General features: G+C 39.5%; 3 protein-coding genes across 4 annotated transcripts; all 3 read right to left on the bottom strand.

The window, feature by feature from the left end:
• Nucleotides 1-19: 19 nt before the first annotated feature.
• mustn1a (musculoskeletal, embryonic nuclear protein 1a) lies at nt 20-2,253 on the bottom strand. Of its 2 annotated transcripts, none has more exons than XM_085406515.1 (3): nt 2,115-2,253; nt 794-920; nt 20-479 (listed from the first exon to the last, which is right to left on the bottom strand). In XM_085406515.1, the coding sequence occupies exons 1-3, from the start codon at nt 2,130-2,132 to the stop codon at nt 382-384; spliced, it is 243 nt and encodes an 80-aa protein (XP_085262641.1). In that variant the 5' UTR covers nt 2,133-2,253; the 3' UTR covers nt 20-381. The 2 variants fall into 2 exon arrangements, with proteins under 2 accessions (XP_085262641.1, XP_085262642.1); XM_085406516.1 differs by lacking the exon at nt 2,115-2,253 and adding an exon at nt 1,021-1,884.
• Nucleotides 2,031-5,689, bottom strand: rft1 (RFT1 homolog). Its single transcript, XM_085406512.1, has 10 exons — nt 5,394-5,689; nt 5,216-5,301; nt 5,009-5,131; nt 4,641-4,932; nt 4,416-4,550; nt 3,296-3,556; nt 3,059-3,203; nt 2,862-2,967; nt 2,520-2,769; nt 2,031-2,399 (listed from the first exon to the last, which is right to left on the bottom strand). Exons 1-10 carry the CDS (start codon nt 5,454-5,456, stop codon nt 2,235-2,237), a joined length of 1,626 nt encoding a protein of 541 aa, XP_085262638.1. The 5' UTR covers nt 5,457-5,689; the 3' UTR covers nt 2,031-2,234.
• Nucleotides 5,690-6,319: 630 nt separating this feature from the next.
• Nucleotides 6,320-21,597, bottom strand: prkcda (protein kinase C, delta a). The gene is made up of 18 exons (XM_085406510.1): nt 21,425-21,597; nt 18,823-18,951; nt 18,480-18,679; nt 18,333-18,399; nt 17,876-18,029; nt 16,777-16,808; nt 15,890-15,975; nt 15,169-15,298; nt 14,708-14,808; nt 13,632-13,728; nt 13,328-13,458; nt 12,806-12,979; nt 12,608-12,699; nt 9,605-9,667; nt 8,664-8,802; nt 8,356-8,544; nt 7,394-7,522; nt 6,320-7,304 (listed from the first exon to the last, which is right to left on the bottom strand). The coding sequence occupies exons 2-18, from the start codon at nt 18,929-18,931 to the stop codon at nt 7,146-7,148; spliced, it is 2,052 nt and encodes a 683-aa protein (XP_085262636.1). The 5' UTR covers nt 18,932-18,951; nt 21,425-21,597; the 3' UTR covers nt 6,320-7,145.
• Nucleotides 21,598-21,921: the final 324 nt, after the last annotated feature.

Below are 21,921 nucleotides of genomic sequence, written 5' to 3'. Positions count from 1 at the left end.
TTGCAAAGTAATTTCGTAATCGTTGCTGAATAAATCTGTCTTTCTGTTCATTATTATCATTATTATCATTAAGGTTTTTCTGAAGTGTACTGCATACACTACTTTATACTCCCACTCTGAAACTTCCGGTGTAACAAAAAGTCGTATCAGACAGATCAACAAATATGTTTTAAACACTGAAACTGAGTTCATCAGTTAGGCACCTTTCTTAAAATTCAAGGAACTATCAATATAAATCTAGTGTAAAATTTTGTCATAACAAAATACAGAAAAAATGGGCTTTAAACAAGATTTTCCTTGGGTTGAAGTAAGACAAGAAAACAGCTGATCCAAACACATGAACATGGAGCAGGTGTGATTCAGCCACGGTCAGGTTTTCTCCTATTTCCTGATTGGCTGGCCTGAGCGAGTGTTGAAAGCAGTCTCTGCTCCTGACCTCGCTCTGCTGAACACAGAGGGCGCAACTTTACCCATTTTCTCTGTGAAGAACAGGAAACAGTAGGATATCTCACTGTAAATGCAGCAGTAAAGAGGATTATGTAAGACAAATATTTGCTCTGTAAGTACATTGTGTCCCGCTCCGTGTCAGAGGGAACACTGTGACAGGAATCTCCCATCATTACAACCCCTTTCTTTTCTTTTTTTTCTTCTTCTCTGTATATGGAATGGAAACTTGAGCATCATGAGAAACGCCCCTCGCATTTACTCACGGCTGCAGTGTGGTCTTAGCTTAACCAAATACAGAAAGCAGAATAGTTTCATTCGCTCTCATCTGCTGGTTTAGTGTCCTTACCGCACTCCTCCATTACTTCCATTGTCTTGCTCTTGGGAGGCCCGGCAGCACCCAGCTTGTTCTTTGCTTCAGTCAGGTCTTCTTCTCTCACTTCAGGACGCTGCATTTGCTCATCTTCCTGATTAGGCTGAAAGGCAGTAAAGGGAAAGTAAAACACAGAGGTTACTGACAGTCCCCGTGTCTGCAACAATTATGCCCTGCTTTGAAAGCTCAAACACTGCTCTTACTTGAGACATGATTGTTGAGTAGCTGAAGATGGCCTGGAATAAATTCTCTTTCTTTCAGCGGGCTCTCTTTCTCCAACAGGCCGAACCCAACACACACTCTCATATATATACACAACCTAACAGTGAGTCAGTCTCCAGTGGGCAATAACTCTGTTCCTAACACATAAAAAATGACGTAATGAGGGAACTGACTCCTCCTCTTGATCTCTCCCTCCTATTTTTCTCAGGGTCTGCTTCTTCCTTAGAAAATGAAACACTTCTACAACTTGTGGCATTACTTTTTGTCGAATAAATCGGCGGTGTAGGAATCTTGCAAGCGTGGTTGGGCAGCTGCTTTCTAACAGCGCTGACAATAAACAAACCATGCAAATTAAACTCAAAGTTTATAAGATGTGAATCAAGAGATAAGTACTTGATTTTCTTAAGAGGAGACTTAATTTTTCCTGCTGTAAAAGAATGTCACCCCACCCACACACCCATCCATCCATCTTTGTGAAAAAATTGCTGGGCTGATGGGATAGGTTCATTTTCCATAATTACATCATTATTCAACCCCACGGAGACCCCAAATTCAGTGGAAATTAGTTTAGGGGCAAGAAAAGCAATTAAATGGCTGTCTTATCAGACAGGGAAACAATTACAAAGTAGCTGAGTTGACTTAAGCACTGAACTCAAACTTTTCTTTCAAAAACAAGGAAAAAAAATACTAGTGCAAATCAAGGCTCAAGAACGTAACTACTTCTCACAATATAAACAAAATATTTGGTCAAGGTAAGGTAGCAGAAGTCAAGCATTTCATTTCATTTTAGTAAACATGTTGTACTGCTTCTTAAATACAACTCTACTCCAATCAGTCAACACTGAGAGCGCCTGCCTTAGTTTGTGCACAACTGTTTCACCAAAACAGCTACAGAGGTAGGTGAGCAACACAAACGCAGTATTTAAAACCAAACTTTTTTCCATTTAATTCCTGGAAAAACACCACAGATATAAATACAGTGGTCATGGTGTAAAACAATAAAGAGTTTTATTAAAATACATCCACTTTTTTAAACCCACAACTAAATTCATTCATTTTTTTATATAAAACTCACAGATTCACACACGCTCATGACACATGTGAGGTCCTTAGAAAGAAAAGGTTGTTCCCCGGCTCAGTTTGTAGTGGAAACGCACGACTTCTTTGAGTCAGGTGTAACAGTTTTACGTCTAATTTAAGTGCGCTTCTTTCTGAATCGAGGCAGCAGCTGAGTGCTCACAAACTGAACAAGCTTAGTCTCTGTGAGAAGAACAGCTACAACCACACCAAGCAGACATATTGCCCCCACGCCGATATGGACGAGCCTCAGAAGCAAGCCGCTGTCGCAGCAGAAAAAAGCCTGGAGACAAGAAAACAGATGCTCCAGTTAGGATCACAGACTTCTACAGAATAAAAATAATAATAAGTATGTTTACTAAAAGCGCAGCTCAAAAGTTCCTGTTTTGAGAAAAAAACAAACCTCAGAAACTGCTGTGACAACTCCACTGACGCCCAACGCCAGCAGTATGAGAGGGGAGGGCAACAGGCCTCGCAGAGGTTTCCACCGACTCAACTGGAAGTACCGGTGTATGTAAAGCAGGCTGTGTAAGATACGGAGGCCCATATTGAGGCAGTTTGCCAGTATGAAGCCAACACTGCCAGCCCAACTTGTCAGTACGTATGAAAGGAAGAGGAAGGAGACAGACAGGGCTAGCATGATGAAGTTGTACCTGAGGACATAAACTCAGTGTTAAATGACAGTTTACACGCTATAAAATAACTGTGTGTCTATATACATATATATGTGTTTCTGCATTCTCACTTGTCAACCTCTTCTTGGCTCATGACAGCAAAAACAAAACACTCTGTTACACCATTCACAGCAAGCAGGAGGACATAGCAGCTGTAGCATTGCAGCAAACTGGGCCCTAAAAAATAAAGAAACACATTTTACAAATTCCCAGCAAAGCAAAATGTCATATACTGGTGTCTCCTGTCACCGGATTGTAGCTCACATACCTGACCCACTACTAAGGAGAGAGCCACCATAAATATCCAGAGCCAGGTGAGAGTATGCATAACCAAACACTGTGATAATCAGACCAATCACCAGCACCAGTTTCAGCAGGCACTCCAGGACCTCTGCGACAATGGCAACTTCTTCCTATAACAAAAACCAGCAAAAAGAGGTCAAATCAACAATTCCAGCATAGCCACTCACAAACATTTGTTTGAGATAACGTCCACAGTTCAGACCTGTTTCTGACTTTTGACATTGCGCCCTCTCTCCAGCACTTTGGCAAAGAATATGTAGAAGCTTTCTTCAATTGGCAAGAAGATGAAGCGCGCCACCATGGAGCCCAGATTATTGACGATATCATAAACACCCTGATCTCCAAAGCTGAGGACGTTCAAAAAGGTCATGACGTATCGCTCACCCTCGGTCAGGATCTGCTTCAGGAAGGATTGCTTGAAGAAGCTCCAAGTGAGCCGCGCTAGATTCCTGTCGACTAACGGCTTTAAACACAGAAAAAGGTTAAGAATATCCGCCGTGAATAGTAACCAAAATATAATTAATAATCACAAATAATCAGATTTTTACAACATTTTCTGCTTGACTGTCTCTAATTTACCTAAAACATTATAGCACAAAGCTTGGATATAAATTTTTAGCTTTATATGCTAAATGCTTTTCTAGATTTTTTAATGGCCTATCCACCCACTTTCAGGGTGTTGTTTCCCTGAGGCATCTGAGGCAGTGTAACCCAAACCTAACCTTAACGCCAGAACTTCCACAGGCAAGCAGGGATCAGATAATCATCATGCTGACTGCTGCAACGAAGGCTGCTGTCTATGATATTATAATATACATGAAAATGATACATTGTTGCATTTATTTTAAACCTAATCTGAATGATTTGATTCCTTCAGGGCAGAGTGCATGCCTTAAAAGTGGGTCTCAAAAATGTAAACTTTGCACAAAATAGAGTTTTCTTCTATTCAGGTTAGACTGTCTGCTATTGTTTTTGTGGTACAAATTGTCATATTTGCTCTACCAGCATGAAAGTTGAATGGTAATGCCATTTTCTTAATTTTTGCGACTAGGAATTTCATAAATCAGAAAAAGAGAGAGAGAGAGAGAGAGAGAGAGAGAGAGAGAGAGAGAGAGAGAGAGAGAGAGAGAGAATGATTTGATCTTCAGTGCGAATATTTCACAGCAATCATCACATACATCCAAACTTTGTACCATAAATTTAGCATGCAAATTTGGAGATGGTCGAGCAGAAGGCACACAGTGATTTCAGATGCAATGACTCAGTGTGACTTTGATGGGATCAGTGATGAGTAATGCATAATGACGTGCAAGGTCAAGTACCTCTCCATACTGTCTGCGGGGCAGCAAATCTCTAACACGGCGCAGTGGGAAACTATTCCTCGCTGCCTCTTTGGAACCCAGGAAATGAATGAAGTAAACAGCATAGCATAGCACCAGGATCCCTGTGTACACCAACTAGAAAAAGTGAACACAGCACAAAGTCGTGAAAAGTTCAAACAAATATCTGCAGAAATAAAGCAGCTGATACTTCAGCTGATTTCTTACATGAGCAGCAGAAAAGATGTAAAGGCCCCATTCACGGGAAAACACCACCAGCACCACAGTTATGCTGCACTTTGCGATCATTGCCAAGCTTTCAGCCACCACTTTCAATCGGATAAACATGTGAGCTTGAGCCAAGACCCACAAGGGTTCTGCCAGGAGCTCCTGCACCCCAGATAAGGCAAACAGCACCACAGCAGGACTGTAGTAAGGGACAGTGTGAGCATCTGGGACCTCTAGGAGCCAAAGCCACACATATGACAGAAGTACTGCCCATAACACACCAAGGGGTACCCTGAAAAATTAGAAATAACATGTGAGCATCAAAAACTGAAAATCAGAATGCCTATTTTATCATCTAATCAACTCACGTCATCCATAGGAGATTGATAACTGGTCTCCAGCTGTGGTTTTTGCCCGATTGCCCGCTCAGACAGGCCCTCCGGAAAGCCTCTCTGGACAGAAACACTAATGTGGAATACAGCAGTGTAAGCCTGCATAATAAAGACACACGTAAGGACACATGTTACAGCGGCTGGAGCCCGAAAACCATTGTGTTGTTTTCCTGCAAACTTTACCTGACATTGACCACCCCAATCAGCTCTTTGGACACAAACCGCAGCGTAAAGGCATTCAGAAGAAAGGTGAGCACACGGAACATTACCTGAGGACATAAAACCGGACAAATAAATGAATAAATAAATTTAAAAAAATGCTGTAAATGCTCAACACACATCAACTACCGTGTTTGTTTACCTGTAGCAACACATTATAGGACGCTAGAGTGGACACACTCTGCAGTATGTCCTGAGAGCTCATTTTGATCTTCCTTTGGCTCTGTGAAAACTGTAGTCAGGTGTGGAGTATACCAGGTGTCCGCTGCTTTCTACGAAGAAGAATCATAATGCTGCCATAGTGTGGGAACTCTTATCTCGACCGCATTACAAACCGGCGGCACCAGACATTATTCCAGTAGAGCAACTATGAGCTGTCAGTTGTGCCCGGCAGTTAAAGCTGTGGATCGTACACCAATACTTCCGTAGACATTTTACGCAAGCGCATTACGTAGTGACGTCACGCAACGTTGCTTTCACCCTAGTGCCACTAGATAGCGTCATAATGCTTAGGAAAAATCTATAGATGAAATCAAAAATTAATGCTCGGGAATTTATTATGTACTACAGGTCCACGTGGACCACGTGTTTCTGGAAAATGCATTACTGGTTAATATCTCCAAATTCGACTTTCTGACTCAAACCTTGGTTGTTGATGTTTTAGTGGCAGAAACAAGCATCCATAGGGTCTCAATATATTCTCTATATAAACAGATATATGCATTTCTGATAAAAATAATAATAATAATAATAAGTTACGGGAAAATGTGTCTAATATTTCCTGTCCAAATAAAAAGATTTATTAACAAATAGAAAAAAAAATATTTTGTCGACTGATACTGATTCTTGTTTTGGTTTGTTTATGAATCAAATTTAATCAAATGATAATGGGTTGTTGATCAGATCCAAAACGCTTTTAAGTGAAAAGCCTTCAAAATTTTAATTTGATTTATATAAAGATTATATTGCTTTAGATCGCCTCCAGTCCAGCTCCTGAAAGTCAATTTGTTTAAAACCTTTTCTATTACGTGCACTTCAAAATCACACAAAAGGAGCACAGACTTGGGAGTTTATGTTTTTTTTTAATCATATGGGAAATATGGAGACAGTAAAAAAAAAAATACATCCTTTGCAAACCAATATACATGTTAACAACAATATACATAAATATTATATACAGCGTTTAAGTGGCTCACCAATTAGTCATTTCACTACTCTTTTTGTACCCATGGCTGCACTCATTGCACCTCCATCCACAAAACAGAACTTTTCTGTACAGCTGAAAACAGCTGGAGCATTAAAGTTTGATCATTACATGGCACTGTTCAGTCAACTTTACAACCACAAGTTCTTCTTAGTCAAAGGCAAGAAGTTGGATGTTTGAAATTATAACATTCATATTTAAGCCACAATGCTAAGATTGATGGATTTTTCTTGGTCTCAAATCTCTAAACATGCAGTCACCTCATTCACAAATACGACCTATATCTGAAGCATGAAGTAAAATTAGTTCCTGTAGCCTTTTTCCTCCATTTCATATTTTCTATCCCCAGTGGAGATGATTTTCAACATGAAAGGGAAACATGATGGCAGCAGATGGTAGCAATGACGTCAAGTGGAATGTAAGGATTTTTCAGACTCCCACTCCCACAGTATATTATTACTCACACAGGTCTTCATAACCTATACAAATAATAAGCATGCACATAAATGAAACATCCACATATATATATATACAGTACACGGGCCGTTTGTTGTTTGATCGTACCCAAGAATAGTTTGTGCTTAAAATAAGGTGAAACAAATACTGATTGTGAAACAGCTTGCTCATCTGCAAGCAGGCAAACTGTTCCATAAACATGAGGAGAGTAACATGAGTCTGACATGGATGACATCATTTTTCTAAAAGATGCTCCATCTTGGGGTTCATGAATGAAAACCCAGCAAATGCCGACTGGTCCATGGAATCTATGAAGTTCTTATCACTGTAGGAAAGACGAGCCTTCTCGCTGAGGAACTCCCGGTCAAAGTTGCTGCAGTCATTCGGCGCTTTCTGGAAGTTTCCACAAACAAATCTCAGCAAAATGTAATCATAGCACAAGAGCTACAATTTTTAAATCCTCAGTGACGTGTGTGACGTACCACTTTGGGTTTGAAGGGGGGCTCAACCTCTCTCATTTCCAACGCCTGCCAGTTAATGCTCTTGAAAAAGGGGTGTAACCGGATATTACCCACAATTCCTATCCTGCGAGTTGGGTCTCTCTCAAACAACTGCAGGGAAGGAAGGTCAGAAAGGTTGCATAAGGAATATATGTGATCATGTGTCAAACACAAAGGATTTTCAGTTAAATGGACTGCTTATGTTCTCAGACCGTACCAGCCAGGGACTGAACTTGGTGCTTAATGTTCCCTCCACTCAAGTGCATCAACAAGCTAATTTTTTTACCGTCATTTCCTACTCCACAGACAATCTAAGTTATTCAGGTCAGGACTCTGCGAGGTCTTACAACTGGCAGAGTAACTGCAGGTGGAGTAGACCATATTAACAATGGATATGTTGCACTAAGTGTGACAATTAGAACTTGTCCAAATACTTTTTGTTAATATTTGGAGGGCTTTTGGATGCTCCCTCAAAAGAAAGGCTGATTTCATTTCACTAAACCTCAAGCAAAGCTTTAGCTCAGGCAGGCCCACAAAGGCAAGTCTTGGAACAATCCCAGCAGACTAGCTGATCCCAGTATTAGCCCACACCAGCAGAGGACTAAGCTCAGTTACCCTAAAACCCTTTCAAGTGGTTATTTCATATAGGATATGAAATGTAAGCAGCTTTTTCTTGCCCACTGTTTCTGTGCATCTGCAAGCTGCTTCTTTTCATGTTTCTGACTTGTTCAATGTCCAGTCTGTTGCCAGTGACACAAATACTAGTTTACCTAATACTTTGTGAAATAAACACATGAAACTCACTTGGATGAGTGATAAAACATTGCTCCCACTGAAAACGCTACGTCCAGATGAACAGAGTCAACTTTTTGGGACTCATGGACATTTCGTGTCTGAACGCTTTTTGGGGTTATTATATTTAGTATTAAAGATATGATACAAACCCGCTCAAGCAGATCTTTCGACTCCTTGCTAATCCATCGGGGGTAATGGGGAGTATCCATGCGAATGGACTCAAACAGCTCATCCTCATCATCTCCATGAAAAGGTGACTGACCAATCAGCATCTCATACAGCAACACCCCAAATGACCACCAGTCAACTGAGAATGAGTATTTCTGTCCCAGCAGAATCTAAAGTTAAACAAAAAATTATAAATAACAATTAAACCAGACAGACGTTTAAAAGTTTTGTTTTTAAATGCAGATTTGATTATTTCAGCACAAGAGAGAATTTTGGAAGAAGACTGCACCTCTGGAGCGATGTAATCCGGAGTGCCGCAAAAAGTTGTGGCGCGATTGTCACCAAATACATTCTCCTTGCACATGCCAAAGTCAGCAATCTTTATATGCCCATCGCAGTCCAGCATCACATTGTCTAACTTAAGATCCCTGAAAATGAATAAAAAGTAGAACCAAGTTACGATATAAACATGAGTTATTGTGATGATAACGTTTTAGAAAACTATTTTGTGTTTGTTAGAACAGAATTTACCACACAAATAACAACTTACAATAAAAGGTTAAATAAAATTTTAAGGGGATTAATGTTTGATTACAGATGCATTTGCACTTTGAACTGTGAGATTTTTTACACACTACTATTCGCTACACAAAGCAGCAGTTTTGTAAAATGCAGTAATTATATGAGTTTCTTTGAGGATATTGAATTTTTACTATACTTATAGGTGATTTCACTATAATTAAAAAAAACAAAATTATGCAGAGATATGAAAGGTCTTTGAGATATGCAGTCCAATTGAGTGGTCTACTGTTTCTATGTTCATTTACTAGACATTTTGTAACAGTTATCTTAGTTTTGTGTTGTTCTGAAATGTCAGGAGTCTGGTTTTCTCAGTGTAACAAATAAACACATTTACATTTTCCTCTTCCCAAAATCTTTTAAAAAAATTTTAAATCACATTTTTGTACTGCATCCAAGTCCACAGTTTTCATAACAGCCCTTGCTCAATGCATGCCACACAATAATAATTAAACTTTCAGGGGGAAAAAGTGTCAAAAATGCGTGGGATTACCTAACTAAACAAGATTGGAGACTTTGCAAATTCATTTTCTCATTACACTTGCAACTGAAATCATTGGCGCATTAAAAAACAACAACAAAATAATGTAAAGAAAACAGATTTTTAAGTGTATTTTATATTCATGTGAAATTCCTATTCTGTGCTCTGACCTGTAGATGATGCCTTTGGAATGTAAAAACTGAAGACCACAAATGATCTCGGCAGAGTAGAACCTGGTAAGACAAAGGAGTCAGAGACAGAAATATCAGACACTCATCTCTGATGGAAAGCTACAGGCCTGTGCGGAGCTATCTCAGTACATAGCTGGAGGCTTAACACTGGTGTAACTGCAGACTCATTTCAGTGTACACCTGAATTATTGAAGAGGACATTTGTATGGAGTAGGAGACAGGTGAATAACACTCTCATAATGTGAAACCCAAGAGCTGCTGCGAGCCGAATGATTAGCCTATCGCTGACCTGCTTCTCTTGTCATCTGTGTCGAGTGAAACAACCAGGTCCGGAGAGCACACAAAGCCATCTCTCCAGCCCAGTTCCTGCACAGTGACACTAAATGACCTGCTGAACAGGACTGAATAGACTGTCAATATCTCTCACTTAACATCATTAGAAATGCAGTCCTCATAGAATAGGAGTCAGACAGTACAGGCATATGTACAAGAACGTCTCAACCTGGATCACGAAGAACAAAACAAAAACACACAGTTGTAAGAGGACACCTCGATATGCATGCAAGCTGAAGGAAAGTTGAAATGGTGCATGAAACTAGTCTTTGTCAGGTTAGCAGCAGCCTTTGTGGTGGCAACGAGCTTAACTGAGACTCTGCAGTTCAGTCACTGCCAAAGGAAAAATGTTGCATAACCAGATCCAGCACATGCCTTATATTCTGTGACAGCCTGTGCAGCAATATACAACACGACAGTTTAGACACATTAATCTTGTGTGTCATCAAGTTTACAGAAACTATTCTATTATAAATAAGTCACCAGAAGATTATGTATATTGCAGGTACTAGACGACTTCCTGACTGGCATGGCGGTGGAAGTGCAGGTTGATGGAAGAATACTGCTTTGTCTTTTTCACAACAATAATGAGCATTCCTACAGAAATAAGAGGAAATGCCACTGGAGGAACAGATAGATAAGAAAATGAAAGGAGGGGATCAAAGCCATATCTCACCTCTAACAGTGCAGGAAATTATGTTAATGGCATGAGATTGACAAGGAAATGAGCCTAATGAGTGTGCAGTTACGTTTTACAGAGACATAGCAACAGGGTATATTTCAGATCCCTTGATTACCATCAACCGCTTTCAGACAGTTCGGGTGAACAGGAATAAATCCAAGCGTAATAAATAAAGATGTGGATGATTTGCCACTTTTATTAACAACAGATGGTGCCACCCTTGTCACATTACTGTGAAGGAACGCTTCTGCAGCCCACATATTTAACATGGGGCTACTTCCACACTATATACCCACAGACTTTTCACATGCCAGATTGGCTGTTGTTTACATCGCGCTCTCCAGCAAACTGGCAACTCCGTGTGACATCATCCACACTTGCATTGAGACTACGGACTATGCATCCCAGTGATTTCTTGTAGTCCTGTGTTGTGTTAGGCTTGTGGGATTTTACAACTCGCCAGTATTAGAGCTGTTACAAAATAATTTCCCTGCAGAGAATATTAAAGTCCTTATTTTAATCCATCCATCCTCATTTGTTTAACACTTTAAATGTGTATAAATGCATCATCTACAAGCATCCTATTTTTTTTTTTTTTAAGTTTAAACAACCAACCTGCTCCACCATGACTATAACAGGCAATGTTATAGTCATGGTGGAGCTATGCTGTTTGTCAGCAAGATAGGCAAAACTACCAAAGTTAACTTACATAAAGTGCACTGCATAAAAAAGCAACAGCTCATAGCATGAACTTGCTGCTCTTACTGATATTAACATTCAGTCTTCAAAAACAATGCATGGTTAACACCACAGACTGTAAGCATACATTTAAATTAAAGCAAATTTGTTTAATTAATTTACTGCTTTGCTGGAATTGACTTAAATTCGGTCTTATGAACCACAGAATTTCTGCTGTCTTGTTGAGGCATGTTTGTTTTAAGCATTAACATAAAAAAAGATGCAAACACGTAAAGGAATGAATAGTAGGGAAATAAAATAGCCCACTCTCTCTCTCACTCACTGAGGATAAATTACCCAGAGTGAATACAGTCACTGAGTGAGGAGAATTCTAGAGGATGCCAACAAAGGATCAGGTGTCAGTGTTTGCAAAGTACAAAATTACTCCTGTCATCTCAAAGGTACTGGACACAGCCGCTGATTTAACTACAGGAGATGTAAGATCAGTGACTAAGCACAACAGTTAGAAAGCAGAACATGAAGCATTTCAGTGGTTCATAAGAAAAAAATCCAGCGAATGCATTCAGTCTTAAAACCCGGCTGTACACTCTTTGTATTTTTCTGCTACATACAGCCAAATTCTGTCAAAACTCTTCAGCCAAAACATTACTTTTCAAAAGATTTCTGCACTCAGTGAATTAAATTTATAACTGACTAAAAAGCAAGAATTTCATCGGTTCTAAACACCACATAACATGATTATTACTCTCATATTAATCTCTCTGAATCCTTAGCACTTGCTAAGAAATGTCAGCAGGTTTGTAAAAGTGTAATTTAATTTAAAAAAGTAAAAGTTTAGTTGGCAGTCAAGGTGCCGCCAGATTTTGGATTCATAACGCTTTATTTCACCAGCTTGCGATTGTTTTTCTCTGGAGAGATTCCCATAGTGTGATGAGAAGTGGGTGTAGTAACTGATATCTCCCCATACACAAACATTAAGAGCTGTTCACTCCTTACAAGGCCTGTCTTCTAAAGAACAGGAGCTAATAGATGCCAGCATTGCCCCAGTCCTTCAGACTTTATACATCATATAAAAGAAAACAAGATGCAGGCTAAAAAAGTGACAAAGAGACAATAAACATATGCTCATCTTTACAAGTATCTTCTGTAAATGTGAGTCTCTGGGCAGCTAGACAAGCATGTGAACACTGAGTAAGGATGGCAGGGATTGTGTTTCCACTGAGTAATGTACAGTATGTCATGATGGCTGTGTGACAGGTGGAACTCACGTGGCTCTGTAGAGCTCAAAGCGCCCTTTTTCCTGAATGTGAAACATCAAGTCACCTCCATTCAGATACTCCATCACAAAGAACAGATGCTCCTAGAGAAACATTTCATTTTTTACTATTAAAGGCACAACGATGTAATGTAATGTAACTACTGATGCAGAATAAAATACAGTCATTAATGACATGGAGGGGAAGTACCTTGGTCTGAAAGGTGGAGTAAAGGTGTGTGAGGAAGGGGTTTTCCCAGGCTAAAGCCAAGACTCTTTTCTCTACCATCGTGCACTCCACATCATCATCCATAAGCACTACATCTTTCTTCAGAGCTTTCACAGCAAAATACTCTCCACGCCCTTTCAGCTCTGCCAGCAGGACCTACAAAGAGAAGAGAAGAGAAGAGAAGAGAAGAGAAGAGAAGAGAAGAAAAGAGAAGAGAAGAGAAGAGAAGAGAAGAGAAGAGAAGAGAAGAGAAGAGAAGAGAAGAGAAGAGAAGAGAAGAGAAGAGAAGAGAAGTATTAGTATTTTAATTCGCTGGTTGATGAAACACCCACAGTCCATGTAATAAGTTCTATAAGAGAACTACAGCCTCCATTGTAATGATGACAGCTGATATGGGTTGACTTGAGTGTTGTTGGTTCACTTATTTATATTCTCTCTTTTTCTCTCTAGTTTTTAAGATGGCAGTCTCACAGTTCGTTTCACACTGACGTCATTGCTCCGTACCTTTCCAAAACTGCCTTTTCCTAAGACTTTGTGGAAGATGAAGTTGTCCATGTTGATCTTGGTTAAGTGGGTAAGACGAGACGGTACCCGTGGGATGGAACCTTCCCAAAGTTTGCCGTATGTCGACCCATCTAATGGACAAATACATTACCACACACAGAAATGACATATTTACACAATTATCTCAAACCTTTGCATATTTTCTGCAGTTTTTATTTGCATAGCATTTGCTATCAGTACAGAACTTTAACTTTCTGCTTGAATGTTTGGAGGAAAAAGCACCAACAAATAAAGCCTCACTCACCATTGATCTCAAGTCCAGCAAGTTTATTCACTTCGTCATAGATTCCAATATCCGGGAGATTAGGCAGATTTGGATCTGAACGGCGAGTGGATGATTTCTGATGGAAAAAAGGAAGAAAAATAAACACATAAACAAAAAATAAACATGAAGAACTCAAACAACTGTTTCCTAACAATGGTCGACTAACAGCCGTGGTACATTTGAGTCAAAAACTTGTTTGATTCTTCTCTCTTTAACTGTCTTCAAAACTAAATAGATTTTGGGTTGAACGACAGGCCTGTAATGACAGAACAGAATGAGTCAGGCGTTTAGCACAGAAGGGCAGGAAAATTAGGTCAACACACACCAGTAACTTTGAGTTTCACATTCAAGTGAAACAAATAAGATACTTTTTTGCTAGTTAGTTATTATTAATCAGCTTGTTATCTTTCCACTTCAGGTAAGAAGCCTGAAGTGGAAAGTTTGGGTAAACAAAGAAAGTTGATAACTGTTATCATGACACCCATTATCTCTATAACCAGTTTTAGGTTTTGTTGAGCCAACAAACACAAGCATCTCTGTGTACTGGCAACATTGCAAGCTAAGTGCCTAGATTTGATTTCAGATCTATTTGAATCTTCTCTATCCTTTCAAAACAAACATTTACACATTATGATAAATAATGTAAATACTTCAAGAATTTAAATGCTATTTCATTTCTTAAATGATGATAAAATATAGAGATGTAGTTATAAGGCTTAAGTATTCATTTTATTCAGAAAGTTTATAAAGTTATAAAGAAATTTGCTGCTAATATGTTTACTAATATTTCTGGAAAACATCCAAATAAGTGCCACTACATAGAAAACAGAACAGCAACAACCAGTTTTTAAATTATCTTTTTTATATAAAATTTAATAAAGTGCTTATCTATATTTGTTATTCATTATCATTCGGAGTCACAAAATCTCCAAGAGCAAAGTCGCGTTAGTAGAATGACACCTGAGTCACACTTCTTTCTCATTGTAATGTCATCCATCTTGATGTGGACTTGAATACCAAAAGATACAATCCACTGAATGACTCACTGAACTCACCTGACTGACTTGTGTGAGGGCTTCGGCTAGTAGTTTCTGATTGATACCACAAAGGTTGGCTACTTTGTCCTGACACTTGTGATGGACATTCATGGCGCAGTCTGCAAAGAGAAAAAACAAGTCTGCACTGAAAAAAATTTTCTTGGCCCCCATAAATATGAAGCAATAATTTTGAGTAAAATAAAAATGAAATCTATAAAACTGAAGGGTTATTTTTTAAAATAATCATTAAGGAAAATATGCTTAGGATAAACTAAATGTATTTCAATACGGTAAATTTAATTTGACCAAATCCAATAAATTTAATGTTTTACATGTTTTATATGTAAAAAATACACAGAAAATTTACTTTTAATTAAGTTGCTTAAAGTCAACATTTTAGGCGTAAATATTTTTTTAGTCTGTAGAGTACAGAAGCACACGCTCCTGTAACCATCCAGTCAATCATGTCTCTGCTGTACCTTCACACTTCAGGCCTTGCTTGACCAGACCCCACAGAAGGCTTCCACAGTGGTCACAGAAGGTGGGACTCATGTAGTTGTTGATCTTGAAACGATGCGGCATGTCGATTTTAAATCGCTCCTTCTGGAACTTTGGGCACGGAGAAGATTCATCATTGCTATGTATGACCAAAGGACTCACGCTCACAGGCCTGTAACATCTAGCTTTCCTGCGCACCTTCCTCATCCTTTTTTTCCCCCTTGTCTTCTTCTTCCCTCTCTAACTTCAATGTGTCAAAAGTCACTACAGCACTGTGTAAAAAAAATTCTCAGAGATTACAACTTGTGGGCCAGATCTGTCCCTGCTAGTTGAATTTAAAGTATTTCCCTAAGACCACACCCCATCTGTTAGTCCCACAATGTGTGGGGGTGCAGTGCTCATTCCTGTCACTGCTATCTAGGTTAGCTGGACTTTGATTATCCCCTAATATTGATGGACATTGAAAAATGCTTCACTGGAAGTGGAAACTAACAGGTATGTGCCTTTGTGTTAAACCCTGACCGAACTATACACTTTAATTTGATAAACGAATCATTGTTGATTTGCTAAGGAGGAATACATCAAAATCGTAAATCACAGAGGAAAAAAAGCCCACACTAAACTGACTATTGCGCACTAATTGGGACACATATGGCGAACACTAACAGTACATGGTGTACAGAAGAAATGTGTGTTACACACCACAGTATCCCGACTGTTGGCAGCAGTACCAGTACATCTGCCGATGATTTTGTCTATACATTTCTTGTGGATGGCTGCATTACATTCTGAGAAAAAGAAACGATATAGCAGATTAATACTTTAGTTTTTAAGCTGTACACACACATGCTTTCATAAACATGAAGCAGTGATTTTGAATAAAATTCAGTGAAAATATGTCAAATCAAATTTATCTATATAATTAATCTTGCAGGAAAATGGTAGTCCACTACATTTCTTTTGACCAGACTCCTTTAAATCTATCATTTTACCTTGTAAAAAAAATTACATGGAAATATTTCAGCAATCAGCATATTTTTGAGTGCATAACGGTAAAAGAAATGAATATGTACATTTCACAGTTTGCTTTTATGGTTAAGTAGACATTTTTTATGTTTAACATCTCAGCCATTCTCACTCCCGAGATGTGATATACTCACGATATGTTAAGTCCCGAGGCATTCCTGAGGAACGCGAAAGCATAAGAACGTGTATTATGCTACGCGCCTGGTTATAGATGAATTCCAGTAGAATGCCGGTAATACACATTCCAGCCATGTATTCCAGCCCTAACCATAAACTTATCCCGAACCTTAACCAGCACTTTGATGACATTAGATAGTGTTTTCTAAAGCAACTTAAGTAAAATGAACGTACATGTGTAGATTCATTTCAAACGGTTCTCATGTTTTCTCATTTTTCCGATCTCATAATATAGGGACGTGTTGGGTGCCGGAAGCGTAATATACAGACGATTTGTCACCTAGCGTAAAATGTAACGCTTTGGGAGTGAGAACGTGTTGAACATCTATGTTGCTGTTTTAGCTATAACACAATGTATTGAGATTTTTTTAATGAAGTACACTTACGTCTGCATTTATAGCCTTGCTTGTTGAGTCCCCTGTGTGAGACAAAGACAGGCTTTGTGAATGATTTCCCAGTTTATCACTCAAAAGCAATAAGGAACAGGTACTGCATTGCATACACTTTATAACTTGTAAATTCTATCTTAACTGTGTGGTAACGATGGTGATTAAGTCTCATTAAGGTTAAAACACTTCATAGGAACAGGCCCTGATTTGCTACTCTACCTAAGAATATTAAAGTGCATAACACAAGTAACATAACCTCCCAAAAGCACAAGTCTCCTACCTTTAGGGTAATCTTAGAGCTACACTAACAATCCCTCTTCCATCAAGTAGAGTGAGTAAGTACAGATGTGTGAGGAAGGGGTTAGTGGTAGTACTTTATTTCTGAACTTCATTTAACTAACGTGGCAACAGCAATCATTGAGAAAGCTAATGGTAACAAGGATGTGTGGAGCTCAGTAAGATGGAAAAGTACCAGCGGGTGGTCAATAATGGGCTTAAACGAGATGTTGGGGTGTATATTTATCATTTCCTAATCTGAAATAAGATAAAGTGAAGTCAGATAAGATAGGATGCCTCCTATATTTAGACTTTACTTCTGTAGAATCAATTTGGGAAAATAATGTTAGGCTTATCTAATATTAGGCCTAAAATAGTACATTTCTGTAATGTGGCTCCAAATGAAGTATGTAGTTTTGTGTATCTTTTTGCACAAAATTTCCAATTTCATCAAAATGTGCTTCATATCAGATAACTGGACAACTAAAGTCTTCAAAGGAAAACATGAGCATTCTATGTATAACATCAAGAAAATGGGTCATCAAAGTCTTGGGTCATGGTCTGGCAAACAAAAATAGTTATTGAGAGTTTCTGCCAAACTATGTCAGGGGATTGTCCTCACTTCTTTTTTAATTAGAGAGCTCATATTTCCAGGAACTGTTCACATTAAAAGTGTCACATACAAAACAGTGATCTAGAAAAATAATTACAGTCTTAATCAGAAATAAGTCTGCTAATACTACATATCCACAAGTTCCTGAACACTAGATTCTCAATATCCTGTTTCCTAATTTGATGAAAGTTTTAGACGGGCACTGACCAGACAAATTCTCTGCACACAGAGCAGAAAGTGGGCTGTCTGAAGAAAGTTGCAATGAACTCATGGTTCTTGATGAAGTGTATTTTGGCCTGCTTTATGGCCCCGCGTCTACGGTTCAGAGTAGGAGCTTCCTCCTTCACAGGCTGCTTGCTCTCTTCCAAATAAAGAGAGAAAAACAAGTCAGTCATATACAACACTGTGACAGAAAAAGAGAGGTCATATTACAGATTTGTTACAGACTGATAGCCTTATGATTACAGTAGGGAATCACACGTTAAAGTGTGTGTAAGGACTACATTAAATTAGCAGCTGAAAACCAGAGATGACTGGTGTGGGTGAGGGGGATACCCCTCTAACTGTCTTTGAAGAGGCTGCAAAACATACTTAAATAAAAGGAAGTGCATAGAAGAGAAAATAAAAATAAATAATATAAAAATATAATGTAATTTAATCTCACCTGCATCTGCATCCTCCAGAAAATACTGCACTGCCATCATTACTTTTCCTGAAGGATGGAGATCCATCTGAACACAAAATATAAGTACAGTTAAACAGGATCCTGACATTTGCTCTTAAAGACAAAGGACAGTGTGTAATGACTTACCCAGAATTCAGCACGCCCGTTGGCTTTCTTGCAGCGCTCAGCAAGGACAGACACACCGACAGACACTTCAGCCAGCGGCTCCTCCGCTGTCTTCATCAGCAGTACCTCGAGCACACGACCTTCATAGATGTGTGCATCAAAAGTGGACTTCCAGGCTGGGTACATGGTGGGTTTACGCTGAACCAGGGTCTTCCCTCTTTCTGAGAAGCAGATGGGCAGATAGAGGAAGTAGAAAAAATATTTTTGGCATGTTTTCAATTTAAACAAAATAAGATAACATAATTTGTGTTTGTTGTTTGAGCAGAAGTAGAGACTTCTGCAAAAGACAAAAAAATGATCTCACCAGTTGTCAAGGCTTCCTTCATCTTGATAGCACAGAAGGGTGGGTCAGTCAGAGGAGGCAGGATACCCAGGTCGTACGAGTTAAAGGCAATCCTCAAGAAAGGAGCCATGGTGAAAGTACCAGGATCGCCTGTTCTCAGACAAGAACAACCACAAATTTATTACTGTTAAAGTGCATCATCGCATTGTCTCAAAATATTGCAAAATGTCAAGCAATAGTGCTAAGTTCTATCTGAGCATTTTGACCCCAAACAAAAAAAAGACAGAAGATAAGATAAGCGGTCTTTTTACTGGTATTTGAGAATTTCCTGTCACTAAGCGAGACACCTGCAATGAGCAAAATTTGCCTCTGGCTGCAGCACAAATTTGTATTTTGCTTTCTCTCACTGCAAGATTTACTCTGACTCAATTTTTTATGGTGGACTGGCTATTAATCCAAATGACTGCTTGTTGGAAGCAAGTTACGCACACATTTAGTACATGACCTGAATTTTATGTCATGTATATATTTTCCATATTTTTCCTAACTGAAGAGAAAAAAATCATTCACTTTTTTACCTACAGAGGAAATACCTGAATAACTGGATTTCTTTTGCATTAGAAGTGAAATTCCAGTGGTGACACATAATGAGCGATCAATGTCCCCCTTTGTGCTGGGTGCTTGTTACCTCACGCATGATTTGCTGCTTGCATAACTCCACAAGTGTTGCAGACAGTGCCACAACTTTTCTCTATAACAACCCAAACACCACTAGTTTCAGTATGTGCAATACATTAGGTAACCCCTGTTAACTGTTACACCCATGGAGTCTTTAATTATTATTTTCTTATTGCCACTGATACACATTTAAAATGTGAGCACAAAGTCACATTTGTTTGGTTCCTTATCACTATGCGTGCAGTTTCTGACAGGTTGCAGCTGCAACACCAGAGGTGTTTCCTAGCACTACAAAGTCAGAGCTAGTCTCAACATGTCACTGATCCAAATGCATGCTGTGCTCCAAAGAAAGCCTAGCTGCTATCACAAGCCTGAAACTGTAACCACCTACACTCAGACTCAGAAAAGTAAGACGGAATAAAAGATGCAGGCAAGTAAAAAAGCATGCAACCAGTTTCACTCACGTACTGCAGCTGGGAGCTGTGATGCCAGGGCTTTTGGGAGTTAATCAACAGCAGGCATGCTGTGTGTTTCAGGCCAATAGTGATTGATTTCCCAACCAGCTGTGAGCAGTTTCAAATTGTCCTGTCTAGTTACCTCCCCAGCATACTGTAACTGGTAAACATCCTCTAGAAGCTTGTTATTCAACTTTATGTTGTCTACTTCCTAATGTCTGACCTAACAAACCACACAATTACTGATTTCTGTTATTATTGCTTAATAATTGTATCAAAAACCATTACACGCTGTTCATTCACAAAGGCAATGTGGTAAAATCATTACAAAAAATAAACCCCTGAGCACTGAAACATAATTTGATGGCTGTACTCTCCTCTGAACCTTTGCTTAATTTAAAGTTCAATTAAAATTTTAATTTTCTTCCACACAGAAGAATACTAACATCGCTTTTACTGACTGAAATGGTAACATAATACCTGATTCTGAGAGCCTGACTGTGTTTCATCGTGGTATGGAAAAGAGCCTTTCTTCCTCGACGTAATTACCCCCTCATAAACACTTTTGAACGCCTCATGTGATCGCGCAGAACACCTAAACCATTGCTGAGGTTGACACAGGTCCTATCTAGATTTGAGTCTTGCGCATAATGAAAAACTAAACTCTGACGGTCACATTCACCGAGAATCAGTCAGTGCATCTGATTCTCTCTTTATTCTCTAAAGGATGTGGTCGATTGTCAGTTGGCTGAACGCAGATGTCACCCCACGTCTGACTCAGACAGCAGCTTGCAGCCAGATTGTCTTAATGACAAGTAAATAACTGTTCCTTCTCCCTTTTCTCCCTTTTCTTCTTTTTATCTTTACTCCTCCATCCTTGCTGTCCAGACCTGCTCACATTCCTCCTCATCCCTGGTGATATTCTGTCACTTAACGGATTCCACATAAGCAGAATTACCGACATACTGCATGCAGTTACCGACTGTGTTAAGACAGGGCCGCAGATGCTTGCAGATGTTCCAGTCCAGGTGGGTATAGATCAGTAGGTCGCGATAATTCACCTGTCAGTACCTTTTGTGACCCCGTAGCGTCAGCAAGTGTGACGGGGTCACGGATTCCTGTGCACTGTTTCACTGAAGCAGCTCCAGTCGCTACTCGGAAAAGTTGTCAGGGGTTATTATTTTAACCAAAACAGCTGTGTAGTGCCAGCTGCCTTGTTGACTTTTCATAGAAATGAAACGTGTCTGGCTAAACTTTCACTGCGCTACAACAGCTAACGCTTTCAGCGAGGAAGAAAAACTGTAACCAGTTAGCCAGGGTTTAGCGTTACTCGCCTCACCCTCACAGTGAGGTTTTCCAAAGGATGAAAGAAGCAGACGAAACGGTACTGTTTTCTGTAACTTTCTGTAAAGTTTAGACGTAAAACCCGTACTCTGCTACTAAAAACCCACTCGACTGAAGCCTGAAAAGGATTGTAATGGCAGACTCACCTTGTCCTGCAAACCAGGCGGTTGTTCTCGACGAAAGTTGCTCTTTTTCTTCCTCTAGTGTTTTTTTTCTCTCTGTGATTCCGTCGATTGAGGAAGTGTGGCGCGCGCTCGCAGCGCAGGGGCTTTCTTTGCAAGCTGTGACGTTTACCTGGTATGCACACAAACACACACACAGACACACACACTCACTCCCCCCCTCTCTCTCTCTTTCAGACACACAGACTCACACAGGGTAGTCTGTGAAGCGGTGGCGGGGCACTGTACACTTAGCTGCCCTCATTGAATTTAGGGCCGTGCCACTTACCATAATACTTTTTTTCTTTTTTTCTCCCCCCTCAGGGGTGGGAGTATTCCCTTAACACACACAAACACAGCACAGATGCAGGCAAATACACACATAGTCTATCACTTTTCAGTCACGCGTGTCACTTGACATGTAAGCCTGTTTGAAGTTAACGGGCGTGTTCGTCACAGCAGACCTGTTGATCATATATGAG

The sequence above is a fragment of the Rhamphochromis longiceps genome, linkage group LG5 (genome assembly GCF_057381845.1).
Source record: "Rhamphochromis longiceps isolate RC_006_pf linkage group LG5, R_longiceps_female_GT1.1, whole genome shotgun sequence".
NCBI classification, from domain to species: domain Eukaryota; kingdom Metazoa; phylum Chordata; class Actinopteri; order Cichliformes; family Cichlidae; genus Rhamphochromis; species Rhamphochromis longiceps.
Note: the sequence above shows the minus strand (reverse complement) of the source record. Positions and strands in the feature narration are given on the sequence as shown.

Bases quoted from the DNA above. Each gene is read 5' to 3' on its own strand.
- mustn1a (XM_085406515.1), bottom strand. The intron at 480-793 runs GTAAGGACACTA...TGTTCTTCACAG, and splicing joins GGAAGTAATGGAGGAGTGCG to AGAAAATGGGTAAAGTTGCG.
- rft1 (XM_085406512.1), bottom strand. From the start codon at position 5,456: ATGAGCTCTCAGGACATACTGCAGAGTGTGTCCACTCTAGCGTCCTAT. The intron at 5,132-5,215 runs GTAAAGTTTGCA...TTTATTATGCAG, and splicing joins ATTGGGGTGGTCAATGTCAG to GCTTACACTGCTGTATTCCA. The intron at 3,557-4,415 runs GTACTTGACCTT...CTGTGTTTAAAG, and splicing joins CCCGCAGACAGTATGGAGAG to CCGTTAGTCGACAGGAATCT.
- prkcda (XM_085406510.1), bottom strand. From the start codon at position 18,931: ATGGCTCCTTTCTTGAGGATTGCCTTTAACTCGTACGACCTGGGTATC. The intron at 15,976-16,776 runs GTAAGTGTACTT...TCTTTTTCTCAG, and splicing joins GCAAGGCTATAAATGCAGAC to AATGTAATGCAGCCATCCAC. The intron at 13,459-13,631 runs GTGAGTGAGGCT...TTTGTCCATTAG, and splicing joins TGCTGGACTTGAGATCAATG to ATGGGTCGACATACGGCAAA.